At 39.6% G+C, this 16,613-nt stretch overlaps 1 protein-coding gene and 1 long non-coding RNA gene across 2 annotated transcripts in view; one reads left to right on the plus strand and one right to left on the minus strand.

Moving 5' to 3' along the window:
* Nucleotides 1–16,613, minus strand: part of PLA2G10 (phospholipase A2 group X) — a 30,714-nt gene that overhangs the window by 12,107 nt on the left and 1,994 nt on the right. The window contains exons 2-3 of the mRNA XM_068147114.1: nucleotides 10,634–10,792; nucleotides 2,652–2,950 (exon numbers count right to left, since the gene is read on the minus strand). Of these exons, the coding sequence (XP_068003215.1) occupies nucleotides 2,652–2,736 (85 nt within the window). The 5' untranslated portion in view covers nucleotides 2,737–2,950; nucleotides 10,634–10,792. The remainder of the gene's footprint in view (nucleotides 1–2,651; nucleotides 2,951–10,633; nucleotides 10,793–16,613) is intronic.
* LOC137445416 (uncharacterized) lies at nucleotides 2,666–9,259 on the plus strand. Its single transcript, XR_010988402.1, has 4 exons — nucleotides 2,666–2,773; nucleotides 2,882–3,068; nucleotides 6,244–6,448; nucleotides 7,288–9,259. It is a non-coding gene; the product is annotated as an uncharacterized lncRNA (long non-coding RNA).

Here is a 16,613-nt window from a genome sequence, read left to right on the forward strand (position 1 = left end):
TTGTGGAACTGACATGCGATCCTCTCCCATTCTGTTGCAGCTCTGAGTATGTGTTTCAGCTGTGGGTAGCAGAAGTGTTTGTTTGAGTATAACCAGATTGTCTGTAGCATTGAAAGTGTGATCTTCACTGTTAATAGAAGTTCAGTAAACTCCCAGATGGAAAAAACCCAAACCTGCAATAAGGCAGCAGCATTACAAATAACAATTGCTTATGCTTCAGTGTTTAGTAAGATTTAACCAGACTCTTGTCGCCATCCTGCAATGTCTGAAGGAACATGTTAGTGGTTAATGGCAAAGCTGGATGTGCTCCAAATGACCTCTTGGTTTATTGTTTGTATAAGCTCTGGAGACTTTGCTGTATATTATTATGGCTTTGTGAGATGTCTTCCACTGTGCCTTCCTCCTCCTCATTTTGTCTAGTTTCCTGAATAGCTTACAGCAGTATTTTAAAATTCAGAACCTTAAATTTCCTTATGCATAAAAGAACAAAAAAATGGGTTAGAAGCACATTATTTTTTTGTGTAGGGTTCTATTTCCTATAACATTTTATCTTGGAATAGGCATAATGCAAATATTAATTTTTTTTTCCAGATACAATTATTTTTGTGATCCACACTGTTGCATAATTGTGATACATATCTACATTAATCATTAGCATCTAATACAGTCTATGATGTTTTATGGGGTTTACCATGAATTTTGAGCCATTCTTTCAAAGTCTGAGGCCACAAAAACATTTTCAATGTTATACGTGTAAGATTTCCTACAGTGGTATCTGCTTTCTACACTAACAGTGTTCCAGTGTAGTTCAGAATTTGAAACTTGGGAGACTTTCTGATGCATCTGCAAGATGTTGCCAGAATTGGAAGCCTTTGAACTGTGTGCATTATAGAAATGTTGAGGTTTCTTAGATTCTTTCCTCCGGTTTCATAAGCTGTCAGGAATGGACTTCTTTACCTCATCTTGTTGCCCAGACTACTGATGTGTTATCTTCACAAACTGATCACATGTTCATTTTTTTAAAGGATAGATTTGCCTGTTTTGATACTGTGGACCAAGCATTGAGAAACAGGTAAACTGTATTTCCCTTCCTCCTCACTGCCTACAGGATGGGTGACACTGATGCCTGACTCAGAGGTATCAGATCAAAGCCAGACTCTGTAATGATCACTCTAGCCTGTTGGAGCCAGTGAAACAGTGTTTTATTCCTTTCCTTAAATGTTCTTGCTGAAGTTTGTGCTGTGCAAAGGATGAAGTCTGAAAGAGGGTAAAAATGCAGAATGAGTAAAGAACTGGGACAGTGAGCATGGTGGGACCTTAAGTTGGCCTCATTATGCAAGCACCTTACCTTGTAGTCTTTGTGTGCTTGCATTCCCCTTCACCCCAGACTCCGCTTCATTCTGTGCACACAAATCTATTAGAATAAGTTGATGCTCTTGTCCTTAGCATCCTTCTATTTGCAAGATTTGGTTTGGTGAATTTGCAAGGTGTGTAGGGATGTATTAAAAAGGCAAGATGGCAAAGGAGAATCAATTAAGGCAGCTGAATGCTATTCTGGAAAACTGGAGTTTATCCTTGCAGCTGTCACAAAGGTTCAGCTTGAGGTTAGCTTAATCACTTTAGAACCATGCCTGTAGAAGTTTACTAGTATTGTGCTCCCAGCCTGCTGAGTATCCTGGGGTTGGAGTACCAAAGGTTGCAGTACTCCGTGAGAGGCAGGCTGTGAGCAGTTGAACTTCCAAATAATTTGTAGTTGTAGGTAAAACCATGGGAACCTAACATTAGTGGGTACTTTTGTGTCAGCCCACCTGCCTATCAGAAAGAGAGGGATAATGTTGTTTCACAAAAGGAAAGGAAGAAGTATATTCAGATACTATACTGATTAATACCTCAGAAAACCTATGACTAAACATTCTGTAAATTATTACAATTAGCCTTTAATACTGCTTAATAAATAGAACCTAAGAAGCAAACAAAAGAAAAAGAATACTTGCAAACTGAGTAGTTGGCTATGCTCGAGTATGATGCAGGGGTCCTTTAATTACATTCTCACATCATAACATTCATAAAGACCGACTCATTCTTTCAGAATAACCCAGTTACGAGTTTGTAGACAATCTCGGTTCTAGCAGTTCCTAGCTTTTGCGCTGCTTTGTGACTGAAGTGCCCTGCGATAGTTCTCTCCACTGCCCACAGGTGCTGGCGCTGGTAACTATTGCCTTTGTGGGAAGATTGTTACTGCAGGTGCAGCCTGCAGTCTCGTTTTAAGTGCTGAGCTTTGTAACTCGCTTGCATATTATTGATGAACTTTAAGTAGTAAGGCGAGCCCCTCAGTCAAACCCCAGGTTGCTCAGGTCAGTGGGACAGGGCTGGGCTGTCCGCGCAGTTGCGCCCCGCTGCCAGCAGCTCACTGGTTCCCGTTTGGGTGAGTTACACGCAGCGTCCGCAGCCTTTCAGAGCACTCCTTCCAAGAGTGAACATTTCTCCTAACGCTATTTCATTTTCCTCTCCTCCCTTCTCCCCACGCCGCCAAGCCCCATCCCGCAGGGTACGGAGCGCGTCTCGCATCACAGCCCGGGGAGGTGCTGCTGGCCAGGCGCTGCCCCGCCACTCCGCACCGGCTCCCCGGGTCCGTAGTAGCTTCTACTCACCGGCCGCCAGCAGAAGTGGCAGCAGCAGGGCCGGCCGCAGGAGCAGGGCCGGCCGCAGGAGCAGCGCCGGGTGGTGCGGTCCCATGAGCAGCTCCCGTGTGGGTCTCGCAGATCCCGGGCAGGTGGGGTGCGGGCTCCTGGTAGAAGCGCGGCGCTCCGGGAGTGGAGTGTGTAGGTGTGAGCTGGGGCAGCTCCGTGCCGGCTATAAAAGGCTGCTTCTGCCTGAGCAGGGTCGCCGGAGCCCGAGCCCGTGCTCTGATGCCCATCTGGTCAGAAGGGAGGAGCTGCCGCTGGAAGAGCTGAGGAAAGTTGGGACCTGTCACTCGGGCAGCGGAGCACCGTGCAGACCTTGTCACCTTGTCTGCTGGCGTCTGATGAGGGGGCTGCATTCCACCCTTCCAGGACTTTCCTACTCTGGTAGCTATAATTTCTTTTTGAATTACAGCACGTCCCAGATAATTTAATCTGAAGAGTTAAGATGGTAGCGAACTGTGTTGCAAATTATTCTAGTGGTGAAGGAAAACGGAATACACTCACTATTCCTGTAGTCTGAATTGGCCATAATTCGTCTCCCAGTTTCTACATTTCTTGGAGGGCTAAAGAACAACTGGGTCCTACACTGGTCATGAGTATTTGTTGCTTGATCAAAGTAACTTTTTTACTTCCACATAACCAGTTAGAGCTGTGTACTATTTTTTTTTTTTTTTGTAGACTTAAAACATTTTTTCCATTACCTTTCCTACTGCTGTATTATTTTGTACAACTTACAGTTAAATGCCATATTGCAGTCACAATTTCATTGCCTCTCTCAACACAGTCAATACCACTTGCTTTTATGTGATTTTTGACTTGTTCATACATTCCAAGTATTTCAGCAGACCTTTTATTATTGTCTTGAAACCAGGGCATTTCCTATCAGTTGTTCAAGCCATCAGGATCACTGAATTTTTAAGTATTGATTTTTATGTGTGTGTGTGTGGTTTGGGTTTTTTTCTTGTGTTTGGGTTTGTTGTTGGGGTGGGTTTTTTTGGGGTTTGGGGTTGTTTTTTTGTTTTGGGTGGGGTTTTTTTTGTGGAGGGGGGGAGTAGGGAGGGTTATATTCCAGAATATGATCACCACTGGATCCCATTGAGGCCTACATAGCAACAAGGAAGAAGAGAGAAAACTGAAGTGTTTTTACAGAACTTGCCAAGAACTCATTCTTGGTCATCTTACTATTGGAGAGCAACTCATAGTGTTTGTTGTATTGAATGGTATTTTCATCAAAGAAATAAAATGGTTGTTTTAATGTGCATACTGAAGGATAATTCTACTTTTGCATTTAAATACTCTGATTTCTGCATTGTATCATTCTTCTTTGATCAGAAGCAAAGTATAAAATCATATGTGGTCTGATGCCAAAAGACAAAAAGCATGTACAGACAGATCAGATTTGCCTTTGCTATGCTCTCATTAATCCATGCTCTATAAAACGTTTGTGTTGGCACTGAAGTTAGGGTAGTGTGAGATAAATGTGGAAGCACATCAGTTTAAGGAAGGATATTGATACAGCTTTGTGCACCTGGTATGCCTTTGTGCAAATACATGCAGAACGCCAGCAGTAGTGTGCTAGCCCAGTCAAAACTGCACGATGCTTGAACGGAGCAGAAGGGATCATAGTGTGGACTTGATAAACCAGGAGAAAGCAGGGTTTCCAGCTCAAGAGCTTGTATTCTGCAAAGGCATGAAAGTTGTTGAGGGCTTGCTGTGTGACTTGCTTCCTGCTGATCAACAACAGTAGCTTCTGATATAATGTGCCATGATACATGTCAGCCAGGCTTTCTAGCCCAGTCTTTCGGTGTCTTGAGAATATAGTGGACCACAGCTACCACTGTGTTTCCCAGCAGAGACGGACTAGAACACTAATGAAATGGGGCCTGTGGCAGCCATAAATGTTGTCAATGACCCTGAGAAGCCTTGGTAATGTACAAGTCATAAAAGAAACACTGTTTATTTGGGATAGAATTGGAGTACTTTTCAAAATATTTTGTTGCTACTGTCATCAACTGGGTCAAAGCAATTTTCCCATTACTCATGGAGTCACATTGCTAATTACTGTTACTCTATTTTCATACTGTCACTTATACTGCATTTGTTTACCGACTCTTCCGGTCAATAAGTCACACCTATTAGAGTGCTTTAATAGTGTTAACAGCTGTTAAGTGAAACTTCCAGCTGAACAGTGTCCCATCCAGCATACCATTGGATATGACAATGAAAACAGTATCCAGGGAACAACATGGATTACATTTCATGTTTGTTTTTTGGGAGACTGATGCAACGTGTTTAGTGCACTTGATACTGGATTAATGCAGTTGATATGTTTTTCTCTGAAGGAAGGAAGGAAAGTAATCTCAAACCCACTGAAAAATAAAGTGGGACTTTAAACGTTCAGACTGGATCTGCTTCAATCACAAAGTAGATAAAGATGTGAAGTGACAAAACTTATAGGAAGTGATGAAGTAAGAAATTAATTAAAGCCAGGACTTCTGTTTGCTACAAGTTGTAGTAGTAAGTTCAAAGAATACTACTAAATGAAGTTGGGGTGGAGAGGGGGAGAAATCTGATAGAAGGGAATAGGAGGTGGAGTTAGGCTGTCCAGTTAATTGCCATGACATATGGCTAGGAAAATATACTAGTAGCAGGCTGGAAGTTAATATATACAATGATATAGTGTATTTTTTAAGAAGAGATTTAAAATTCCCTTTAAATTAGTAAATACATTTTTTGGTGGCAGTGCATACTTGTCATATTTGCCTTTTTCTGGTAGCGTTCCACTTAATCTGAAGCATTTGGTAACTTCTAGAAGTCGTATGTGCCAAATGGCATTTTCTTCCTTACTGATCAATTCTTTCTTCTTGTCAACTGGACCTATGCAGGGGTGGGAAGAAGCATTTGCTTTGCAAATATACTTTCCCAAACAAGGCTGCATGGGCATAATGGTTGCTTTAAGTAAGTTATTCCTAACTCTGAGAAAGAGTTATATAATCGAGACATAGTTATACTGAGGAATATTCTTACAGCATAACAATATTATGGGCAAACTTGTTTAAGTTAGTTGTAAAAGCCTTATTTCTCAGTATCTGAGTCTGCACATGCAGGAAGATTATAAGAATATATTAATCCAAAATGTGTAAATGTTGATGGAAAGTGCTAGAATGGTCTAAACTATGGTTAATGTGTCAGTTATGCACTTCCCTGTGAGCAAGTGAAGGTAGTGACTTTGAGAGCAGTGTAAGAGTGCATTTACTGCTGACTAAACAGCTGCCAAACTGTATTTTTATAGTAAGAGAAGTTGCTTCCTCTAATGCTTCTTATTTACTAAGAGAAGTTATTTCTACTGCAAAAGGGAAAGGCACTGACCGTCCACCTTGGTTCAATCTGCATTTAGCTGTTATGAAGATCTGTAGTCATGATGACGAGGACAGAAATTCTGGGGTCTGTAGGCATCTAAGGTCCTACAAAATCAAGACAGTTAAGCTATATGATATATTGCTGCCCCACTGAATTAATGAACTCATAAAGAATGATTACATTCCTTTCCCATTGCTAGAGACAGGAATGGAGATAGAGTGATTTGCTCAAGGTGTTACATGATGGCTGTAGCAGAGCTGGAAACTGCACCCTGGTATTCTGCGTACAAGTTGAAGATTGGGTTCTTCTGTGGCACTGTCTCCTGGAGGGAAATAATGAAAGAAAACATATACCTAACTGTGAGGATACCAGAATAATTAGAACTGAAGAGCTGCTTCCCAGCAGTAAGTCAACTGACTCTATTTACTTTATTGCTGTACTTGATAAATGTCCCTAAGTCCAGCATTTTCCCAGCATTTTCCCAGCATTGTCCCAGCATTTTCTTAAACAGGGGATAGGACATGGGCTTGGCCTGGAACACATCCCTTAGAAAGTGTAAGTTCTTCAGATACCAAGCAGTACACAATCAGCTTCTTCATTACCATTATATTTATTTAAAAAAAAAATATTCTAGTAGTTGTTTGGAAACATTCAGTGCCTTTGTTTGCATTTTTAGAGGCCTGTCTGGCTTTCTTCTCTTTCATGTACATCCATCCTCCCTTAGCTCCTTTTCACAACCAATGCTTCCTGTTTACCAGTGCTTTCTTCAGCTTGTGTTGTTGGGGATGTTGTTCCAAAAAACTACAAGACTTATAAAACACAGTTTGCAGAGACAAGCTCCATCTGGAATATCAGAAAACATCCTACTATGCCATTTTCCAATTTATTTGGTATTTACCATCTCTAATCTATTTCTAGCATATAAACCAAACTCAAACTGTAAGATTATACCAGCCTATAGCAAAACTTGTAATTCCTTTGGTAATAGTAAGCCTATGAGTAGCACATGTTCAGAGAGAATTTTGGGGAATATTGTCCTTTATGTGCTCTATGGCAGCAATGTTATTCTGTCCATTCTGCAAAAAACACTGCTGGTGTGTAGCTGCCCATAACAGGCAGTTGTGTGCTGGAGAAGTTGTTATTACATAAATCTTCTTGAAACTGGTTTACAGTTGTAATTTATACAGAGGAGCAAAATTACTCCTATAGTTTTCTTTCTTCATCTGGTTTTGTTCTGTTCCAGATCCTCTCCTGCTCCGTAAGGGTAATGGCTACCAGCATGAAGTCCATGCTGTGCACACACTCACCAAGGCAAATAACATGATTGCAAGGATGTTCTTGGAGTACCCTGTATATGCTGATGCAATTGTAGCCATTTTTATGAATAGGAAATATATCATCCATCTCTGAGCAAAGCCACAGACTGGAAGATTCTGGGGAAGGAGTCTATAAATAATTTCTGGCTTGCTTAGCTCTGAAGTTCCAGCAGTCATCTCTTGCCTTCTGAAAGATTTCTTACTGTAAGTGAAGTTCTAGATCTCAGCATTCACACCTGTAAAAAGACCCAGGGCATGCTTCCTGTGGAACCTAGAGTTTTTATTTTTCTATCTAGAAAAGAAAGAGACTTAGCAATGCATTTCTTAGACTTGTGAAATAAAATTTGAATTTCTAGCATATCTCTGGAAGGATCATGGATGTTTGAATTTCTTTTATACAGGTCACATCAGCTTGGATTCTTAAAACAGCTGATGTAATGACCAGGATGATGGGTCAGAGTGACCTCTCAGCAAGTTTGTAGGTGATAGCAAATTGGGGGGAGTGGTTGATACACCAGAGGGCAGGGCTGCTACTCAGACAGACCTAGTCAGACTGGAAAAATGAGCTGTTGGGTACCTCATGAAGTTCAGCAAAGACAAATGCAAAGCCCCACACCTGCATTGGCATAACCCCATGCAGTAGAAGAGGCCGTGAGTGACTGACTAGAGAGCAGCTTTGTAGAAAAGGAGCAGGGGGCTGTGGTGGATGAGCTGAACGTGAGTCAAGTGTGCTCTTTCAGCAAGTGTGCCAGCTGCATACTGGGCTGTAACTTAAAAGTTTGGAAGGAAGTCATCCTTTCCTTCCATTTGACATTGTGAAACTACATCTGGAGTTGTGTGTCTTGTTTTAAGAAAGGAATTGACATACTGAAACAAGGGTTGTGAAGGCACCAAACTGTTCAAGGGGCCGCAGGTCATGACATACAAGAAAAAGCTGAGAAAGATGGATTTGCTCTGGTGATGATGGTGAGGGGAGGCCATACTGCTCTCTACCACTTTCTAATGTAATGGTATAGAAAAGATAGAGCCTAATTCTTCCCAGAGCTGCAGATGAGAGAATTAGCACAACATGGGAACTTCAATACAGGAAACAAGTTATTCTATATATTTTTTCATCAAAAGATGGTCAATTACTAGAACAGCTTGTCCAGAGAGGCTACAGCTACTCCATGCTTAGAGATACTCATAACTCAACTGGACATGGCCTAAAGCAACCTGTTTTAATGGGACCTGCATTGAGCAGAAGGTTGGAGTCTGCAAACTTGAAGTCCCTTACCACCTACATGATCCTACAACTTTATGATGCTGATAGAAGATAGCTTCAAACTAGCAGTTCCATCCTGCCAGGGAGAGACTGCAATAATACTTTTGCCTAAAGGTTTCCTGAAACTGTGCCCTGCAGGCAGGGAAGGCATAGGCCTGTTCTACTGACATAAAATCTATGGATAATTAAGTTTTCTACATATCAGCAACTACGCTATGCAAATACACAAATCATCTGTACTGCATTCAAAGAGACTTAAGGCTTTGTTTGCCTACTTTTACTATCTACACAACTTTGTCATAGACAGAAGCAATGCTATTTCCATAAAGAACTACTTTCCCACTATTTTAACTCACTGTTCTGAAATTCCATTTATATGTTTTATCTTTATTGACCATTTCTCAATCTTATTCCAGTTCAATTTTTACTTTGAGTGGAGGGGAAGCTGCAGAACTGCATACAGTATGCAAGGTGGAGTCAGAACATGAATTTATAGAGACTGCAGAGATTGTTCCACTAAGAGGGAAGAGACAGAAATGCACGTAGTATGATTTTGTGTAACTTTTCCTTTTAGAATGTATACTGGCTCTTTGTTGTCTCTAAACATTTTTAACTGTTTAAAAATAAAATGCTGGTTTCTTACCTGTTTATTTGTTCACCTTTTATTGTTTTGTCCTTCATTCTGTCAACAGTGCAATACCCTACTAGTCAGATCTATTACAGATGGCAAATACTAAATACACTGTTACTTTTTTATGGTGTAAAACTTAGCACATTCTAATTGTGCCTCAGTGATTTTACCCTAAGTATTTTAATTTAAATTATGCTGAATGATTGAAATTTTGTCTAGTGTTGTTTTGTGGCTATAGCACCATGAAAATTAGGAATAATGTGGTGCTGCACGCAAAATTTTACTCTGACAATATTCAGATTATCTTTTAAAATAAACAGCTTATGCATACTTGACTTTTTTACTTCACAAAGCGAAACAGTGCGGCATACAGAGAGTATTCTGAATGTTATGTGTGGTCTGGACATAAGGTTGGCATGCTTAAAGTTAATGGTGAATTGATACTGCTGTGAGAATCTTTACCTTTTAATTTCCTAATTCTGTTTGGAATTCTTGAATGCCACATTACTGTTTTGATGTTGCTCTAGTTATTTCTTCTCTCAGAAGGAAGAAAAGATAAACCCTTATTAGTTTATGCACCATGTAATCCCTAGGAAGGATTTGCCAGGGACAGATAATCTTTGCTTGTGTCCAAGTCTTATTTCGAATGGAGGGCTGGGGAGGCCATACCCAAACATAATTACACTCACAATTCTAATTAATATTTATTCTGTAAAATATTACATTGATTTTTTTTGTTCAGATTTGTTCCTTCTGACAGCCTCCCTCAGAAAATACCTATATAGTGTTTATTTTAAAACCCAAAAGTAATTACTGTGCACCCCTCCTTCAAATGCCTGGGTAACTGTGTGCCAAGATGCTGATGAAGGTTCGTTTTAATTTCCAATCAAGTAGCACTTTCCATTTTTCAGTTTTTGTTGAAGCAATAGTTTGCCTATGGATGCATGCAAACATGTTTTGCATATACATGCAATGAAGCAGAATTAAAAAGAGTAAATTAGGTAATGCTCTTTAATGACTTCATCCCTGAAACTAGAGAAGGGAAGGCATTTTTCTTTGGACAGAAAGCAAGCGCTCAACAATATAAGCACTAGGTGATCACTTTCATATAAAGAAAGAAGAGGTTTGTACTGTAGCACATACACTGCATCCCCCCTTCAGCTTTACGTAATCTGCATAATTAACTGATTATCCCACAACTGGAAGAACGGGAATTAGGCAAGTCTTTTTATGATCATTATGACTGCAGCTCGAAGAGGAGGAGCTGCAGCAGTCCTAATTTTACTTGAAATACTGGACTTAGAAACCTATGTAAGAACACCAAGCAGCATCAGCCCCTCAGAGAAGGGGTGCCACTGAAACAAGAGTCACCACTTACTTGCTAAGCTGCTGTTTTCCACTCTTTTTTTTCTTTGAATTTTGGTTTTCATTACTTTGTTTTGGCCACCATACTTTCTTCTTTGGCTTCTTAGGTCACTTGTCGTTTATTCAGGGAGTTGAGTTCCGATCGTCTCATCTGACTTGTATGCCATGGGCCCTGCAATTTATTGTACCAGCCTAAGTAATTTCTTCTTTAAGCAAGACAAACTTTCTATCTGATTAAAGCATATGATTAAATCTGGAGTCACACAATTGTAGAAAACAACGAACTTCCTGTTCTATTAACAGGGGCCTGTGGCTGGAAAGAAGTCGAATCAAGAGTAGGCACAAGAGGCAAAGATGGTACAGCCTACTTCAGGGACAATTTATTTAAAACTGATAGGCTTACCGTAAGAGTTATAGCAAAAATAACACTTAATAAAAACAGTACTTTTGTTCTCAGCAAGAAAAAGACAGTTCATTCATTATTTGTTAGAGGTAATTACTTGAGAGAGCCAGAAGAAAAGGAAAGAATGGCAGAAAGTTCAATACTGTACCTTCCTACTATCGCTAAAAGGTAACAAAGAAAGATGTGTAACCCAGTATCTAATGCCTGAGATACAGCAGTTTACAGAAGGAAGTGCATTTAAATGTAAACAAATAATCACTGCAACAGCCGTCTAAGTTTTAAAATGGAAAGCTCAAGTTTACAGATTTAAATAATGAGACTTGGGGTAACTGAAGCCCTGTACAAAGCTGGTAGCAAGGTAGAGATATAAAACTGGAAGAGCCTAGCTCCTTGTCGTATTTCCTGTGCTTTAAAGTGTGCTAGCTGTGCTTGTTTCTTAAAGAAAGGCTGTCGTGTCCAAACTATGAGTAGAGAAAAACCTCAGAAGGCAGACAACATTTCCTTTTAAAAACAGCTCCTAACAATAGCTTAGCATAATTATACATGCTCCAAGCTGTGGTTTGGGAGAATGTTAACTCTCCTGTCAATTTAAAACTTCCTTTTGTAGACAGCAAATGGGTGGGGTGCCACATTTTAGAGTACAGCATTCAAGTTAAAAACCCAATCATCTAAGGTTAGTTCTGTATCTTAAACCATACAAGCTCAAAACTCAAATTCGGCGGAAGGCTAAGTGGTTAGAAACACAAAAATGGATTTATAAAACAACTTAAAGGGCTCAAAGGTACATGGAACACCAGGACTCTGCTTGTTGTAGCAACTTCTGTGTTAGCGGCAGCGCAATCCTGTTGCAATTGTTTCTCAAAACCAATTCTCTATTACTTCATATATCCCATACCCTGCCTTGTAATATTCATGTGGACTGTTGTGAAAGGTCCTGCTGCTCCACCAGTGCCATTATTTGTAATGGGCACTGTGAACTGCCCATTCATCTGGATTCTCTTCTGTACTTTAGAATTCCGTGAAACTCATTATATTGTGTTAGCCTGCTGTCAGAGAACTCATCACTTCTGAAACTGTGTATATGTATAGGAGTAATTTCTATACACCTAGATGCTTACAATAGAGCTCACAACTGCAGTTTTGTCAGTACTACACAATTAGGCAGCAGTAGCAGAGGAGTTTACGCTTGGTTCCCAACTTCCTGAGGAGTAGGCACACTAGGGAATACTGACTCTTTTGGATAAGAAAAGTACTAACCTTATTTTTCAAGGTAATAGTTTCTTCACAACAGTTCCCCATGGAATCACTTACTTACAATAAGTGTGATGTTTCACATGGCAAGCCAATTAAATCCCTGAGATTCTATGATTTTTTAGTCACACTACCTTGAATACCAAGGTAGATGGACAGAGAGATGCAATGCATCTATTTTTAAAGAAAATACTTTCTTAGAGCATCTGTGGCAGCAATCACAGATTGACTTGGGTTGGAAGGAACCTTAAAAAACATCTAGCTCCAATCTCCCTGCCATGAGCAGGAACACCTTCCACTAGACCAAGCTGCTCAAAACCCCATCCAAAGCATTCTCATGCTTTTCTACTTCTATGACTTCTGTAAAATTATAATCCTTCCAGTTTTTGAAAATCAGTAACTAAAACACTTTTAAAATATTTGTATTTTGATGGAATCTCAATTATGAAGTATTTTATTGTGGGTTGGATGTTTGTTTTTTTCTAATTTGAAGCAAAAAAATCTGCTTCTCCACAGAAGATAGACGTGACAGTAAAAAGTACATGTTTCTCGTATCTGGTTTTGGCACATTTTAAAGTTTCATTTGCTGGCTAGATCACTTAATGAAGTGACTGTTGATTCAGACTGAGCTATACAATGGCAAAATATTCCTGTACCATTACTGAAAAGCTGCATTTTGAATTCCATATTTCAGTAATGATTGTAAAAAAAACCCCAGAAAAACCTCTCATCAGTTCAATGTCGAGCAATAGAAAACCAGAAGCAAGATCAAATGCACTACCTAACTTCATTCTCCTTTTTCTGCCCCAAATATTTTCTTTAGAAGAACCTAGTCAATTCTGATCCCTCCTTATTTAAAGCTTTATTTAAATGCAGAGGTTTTCACTGTATCCATATATGTTTTTTTAAAGCGGTTTTGGTTCCAGTATGTTTTAGGAGACAGATTATTCAAATGGGTTTGTTTAACACTGTGTTCTCCAACATGAAGTAGAATGATAAAAAGCAAACACTACAGTAAGGGACTTGAAACTTGAATTTATTGGAATATTTCAGCTTGAAAGCACTTTGCCATTTTTACTCATGCTTATAAATCTAAGTTTTTGATGACTGCTTGCCCTTTTGGATTAAGGATAACAGTTCCTATCATCTGATGAATAACTGCTGATACTGTTTGCAGGAATTAAGGAACTGGTCTATAACATCGTGGTGGTGGCAGGTTTTGAAGGGCTTGAGCATCCTCCATGATATATGGAGAAAGTTAATAATTCATAAGAGCCAACACTGGGACTGGGAACTTTCTATTTTAGCCACGTGGCTGTGGTTAAGGCAGGCAGAGAGGTGTAACATTTAGCCATTTTGACCTAAGACTGCAGGGAAACTGACACAGTGCCAATGTGTTAATACCTTTCAGGATATGAGAGGTACACTTTAGAGGCTTTGAAGATATTTAACCTACTTAGCTCACCTATGAAAAGGATAATCTGATTACCACCTTAAAGAGGCTCCTAAGCAACTACTGCCTCTGCTCTTTTTGTTGGAATTGTAAAAAGAATTAGTGTCTCTTATTCGGTGGCAGAGAAACATAAACCAGTGACACTCTACCTTGTGATTACCATTCCTGACTGCAAAAAGAAAATCTGGCTTGATATCTGCTTGCTTATGCGAAAGTCCCCTGCACAACTTTTTTCAGATATATCATTGCTGCTAAGAGCAAGCTACCTGGCTCAGAAGTGAGCCAAACTGATTGTCCTCATGTGCTGTACTTTTGTTCAATTTATAGAGTTGTCTCAGAGCATGTAACCTGGATTCCTTTGGGGTAAAATGAGACAAGGTGTGCTCCAGCCTCTGCATGCAGCCCAAGTGTTCAGACCACAGCTATTCCAAAGTAAAAGCCCTGAAAAGTGCAGTGGTGCTGAGCACTGGACATCTACGCAACTTTTGCTCTACAAATGGGCTCCTTCTGGATGAGTCCACATGCTAAAGTAGACACAAGCATGCACAGACAGCAAAGTCAGCATGCATTTTGCTTCCTGGACAACTGTTACTATAAGTACACTCCTGGAAGTCACAGTAATTTGTATTTTAGACTATTATGAGATCAAGATCTAGATCTCAGCAAACCTTAAAAAAAGGGGGGGGGGGGGAGGGGAAAGATGTATTTTTGCTGTTCTGGCAGGGAACTCTGCCTGTGTAGAGGAGTATTCTATTCTTCAGGCTGCCTGTGTTATTTGCTAAAGCACCACTTCTTAAATGAGTTTGATTTTAAACCACTGTTTTCCTTTTCTCCATTTCTTTACAGGCAGACTCAACCCTCATACATAACCACTTTATCCATCTTTTCAGTTACACTAGAACTCTCTAGCATAAAACATCTGTTGCAGTTAATCTCTAAATATAAAACCAAGCAAAAAGGGACAAGACTTATTTAGGTGAAAAAAAAACAAGAAATTGAGTAAAAAACACTGTATAGCTCTCAACTACAGCTACAAGTATTATAAGTTGAATGAAACACTTCCTGAGATTCATGCTAACAGTGGCTGTGTGAGACATTGTCTGTTTTCCAAAAGAAGCAATCAGACACACCTAATGTTGTTTAATTAGTGCAGCCATACTTACAGAAAATGATAAAATTAAGACCGGATGTAAGCAGCTGAAGCTCATGATAATGGGTTAGCTAGTTACAACACTGATGTAAATATATTAGCAAGTAGGTCTGAAAATAGGTGTAATTTTCCTTATCTTAATCTCCATTGCCTGCTAATAACATAGAAATGGGTAAGACAACAGCAGAGAGAAAATGGAATAGAATACTGCAATGATTCAAGTAATCAGATTGCTACATTTAAACCTTCTTAACCATAATAAATGATAAGGAAACTATTAACTCTAAAGGGTAGGAAAAGTTCTGATATTCTTTTCTTTAGGGCAACTGCAAAGACTGACATAATATTACAAAATGAAAAGCTTCTCAGAAAGAAAAGAGTTGAAAAGTTAATAGCTTCACCATGTGTTTTCCTTGAATCTCTGAAGTATCTTGATATATATAAATCAGTATCTCATATTTCAATATACATTCTGCACTCTTAGAAAGTGTCATTAACTCACTGGACATGAAATGAGGTGCTCTGAGTACTGTCCAGAGAAATATCTGAGGTAAAATTATCTATAGTCAACTGAAACAGATCTGATATCACTGAATCACGAACTGAAGCAAGGTACATATATTCCTATTTACATACAGCCTTTATGTCCAGATATAAATTTGTCTGATCCTAAGAAATTCTGCAAATGTGTGACTCCCTTAAGAAAGTGGCAAAGAACCTTAAAAGATTTACAGGTCTTATGGGTATGCACTGTCAAGGTTCAGTAAGCTGGAAAACTGAAGTTAATCTGTCAGGAGTTTATACAGCAGAACTTTTACTTTTATTTCTGTCAGTCTCTCAGATTTTTTCACTCTTTAGTATTTTCTCTGAACTAATAAAAAATGCCCTACACCTTAGATTTCATGTTAGATCACATTTTCACAGCCCTCTGTGTGGCTCTTCAAACAAATACTGAATTTTGTAGTCCAACAAGTTTTATTTGCCTATTTTTTCATACTCTGAAAAACTAACACTTAGAAAGGCTATCTTAGGCACCCTGGTTGTAATGATTAAAAAACTAACCACTGCATTTCTGAGACGGTAAAGTTTGGGTAGTTGTTCTAAAGCACTTTCAGGTACAGCTTCCTGTAGTTGTGGTTCCATTTCTGCCACTCTTGCTATTTAAATGTCTGTGACAATACCAGGAGACAGTCTAAACTGTAGTGCCACTGACAGCCTAACAAGCTTGTCTTTTCCCGCCCCTTTTTCTTCCCCCGACAAAGCAAATTAGTGCAGCATGATTTATTTCTAAACAACTTAGATACCTTAGGGCATAAAGCTAGCTGGGGAAAAAAGCTCTAGATTCATGTCCCACTTGCCCATTTCAACCCTTACTACTTCTTTTTTTTTTTTTAACTCCTGACTTAGAGATCTAACATATCACACAAATCTCCCCTTTCGTACATTTGTTTTCTGAGTGGCAAAACACTGCACATAAATTTTAATCCCAGTAGCCCTAATTTTGAACCTTTCAACCTAAACGAATTATTATCTTCCACTTTTCGTGGATTCAGGTCGCACATGACCTTGTCGCTACCCCTCAGGATTCAAGTCACAAACCCCCTGGGCCTGGCCAGCACCCCAGGAAGCACAGCAGAGTGGCTCATGCCCTCTGCTGGCCTATGGGCTCATGACGCTGCTACTGGGGAAGGTAAAATTCATCTTCGGTTTAGTCAAATAATACAGAAGTTGCGGCG

This window comes from Melanerpes formicivorus, unplaced genomic scaffold (genome assembly GCF_026170545.1).
Source record: "Melanerpes formicivorus ecotype bairdi unplaced genomic scaffold, bMelFor1.0.p_v2 SCAF_14, whole genome shotgun sequence".
Lineage (NCBI taxonomy): Eukaryota > Metazoa > Chordata > Aves > Piciformes > Picidae > Melanerpes > Melanerpes formicivorus.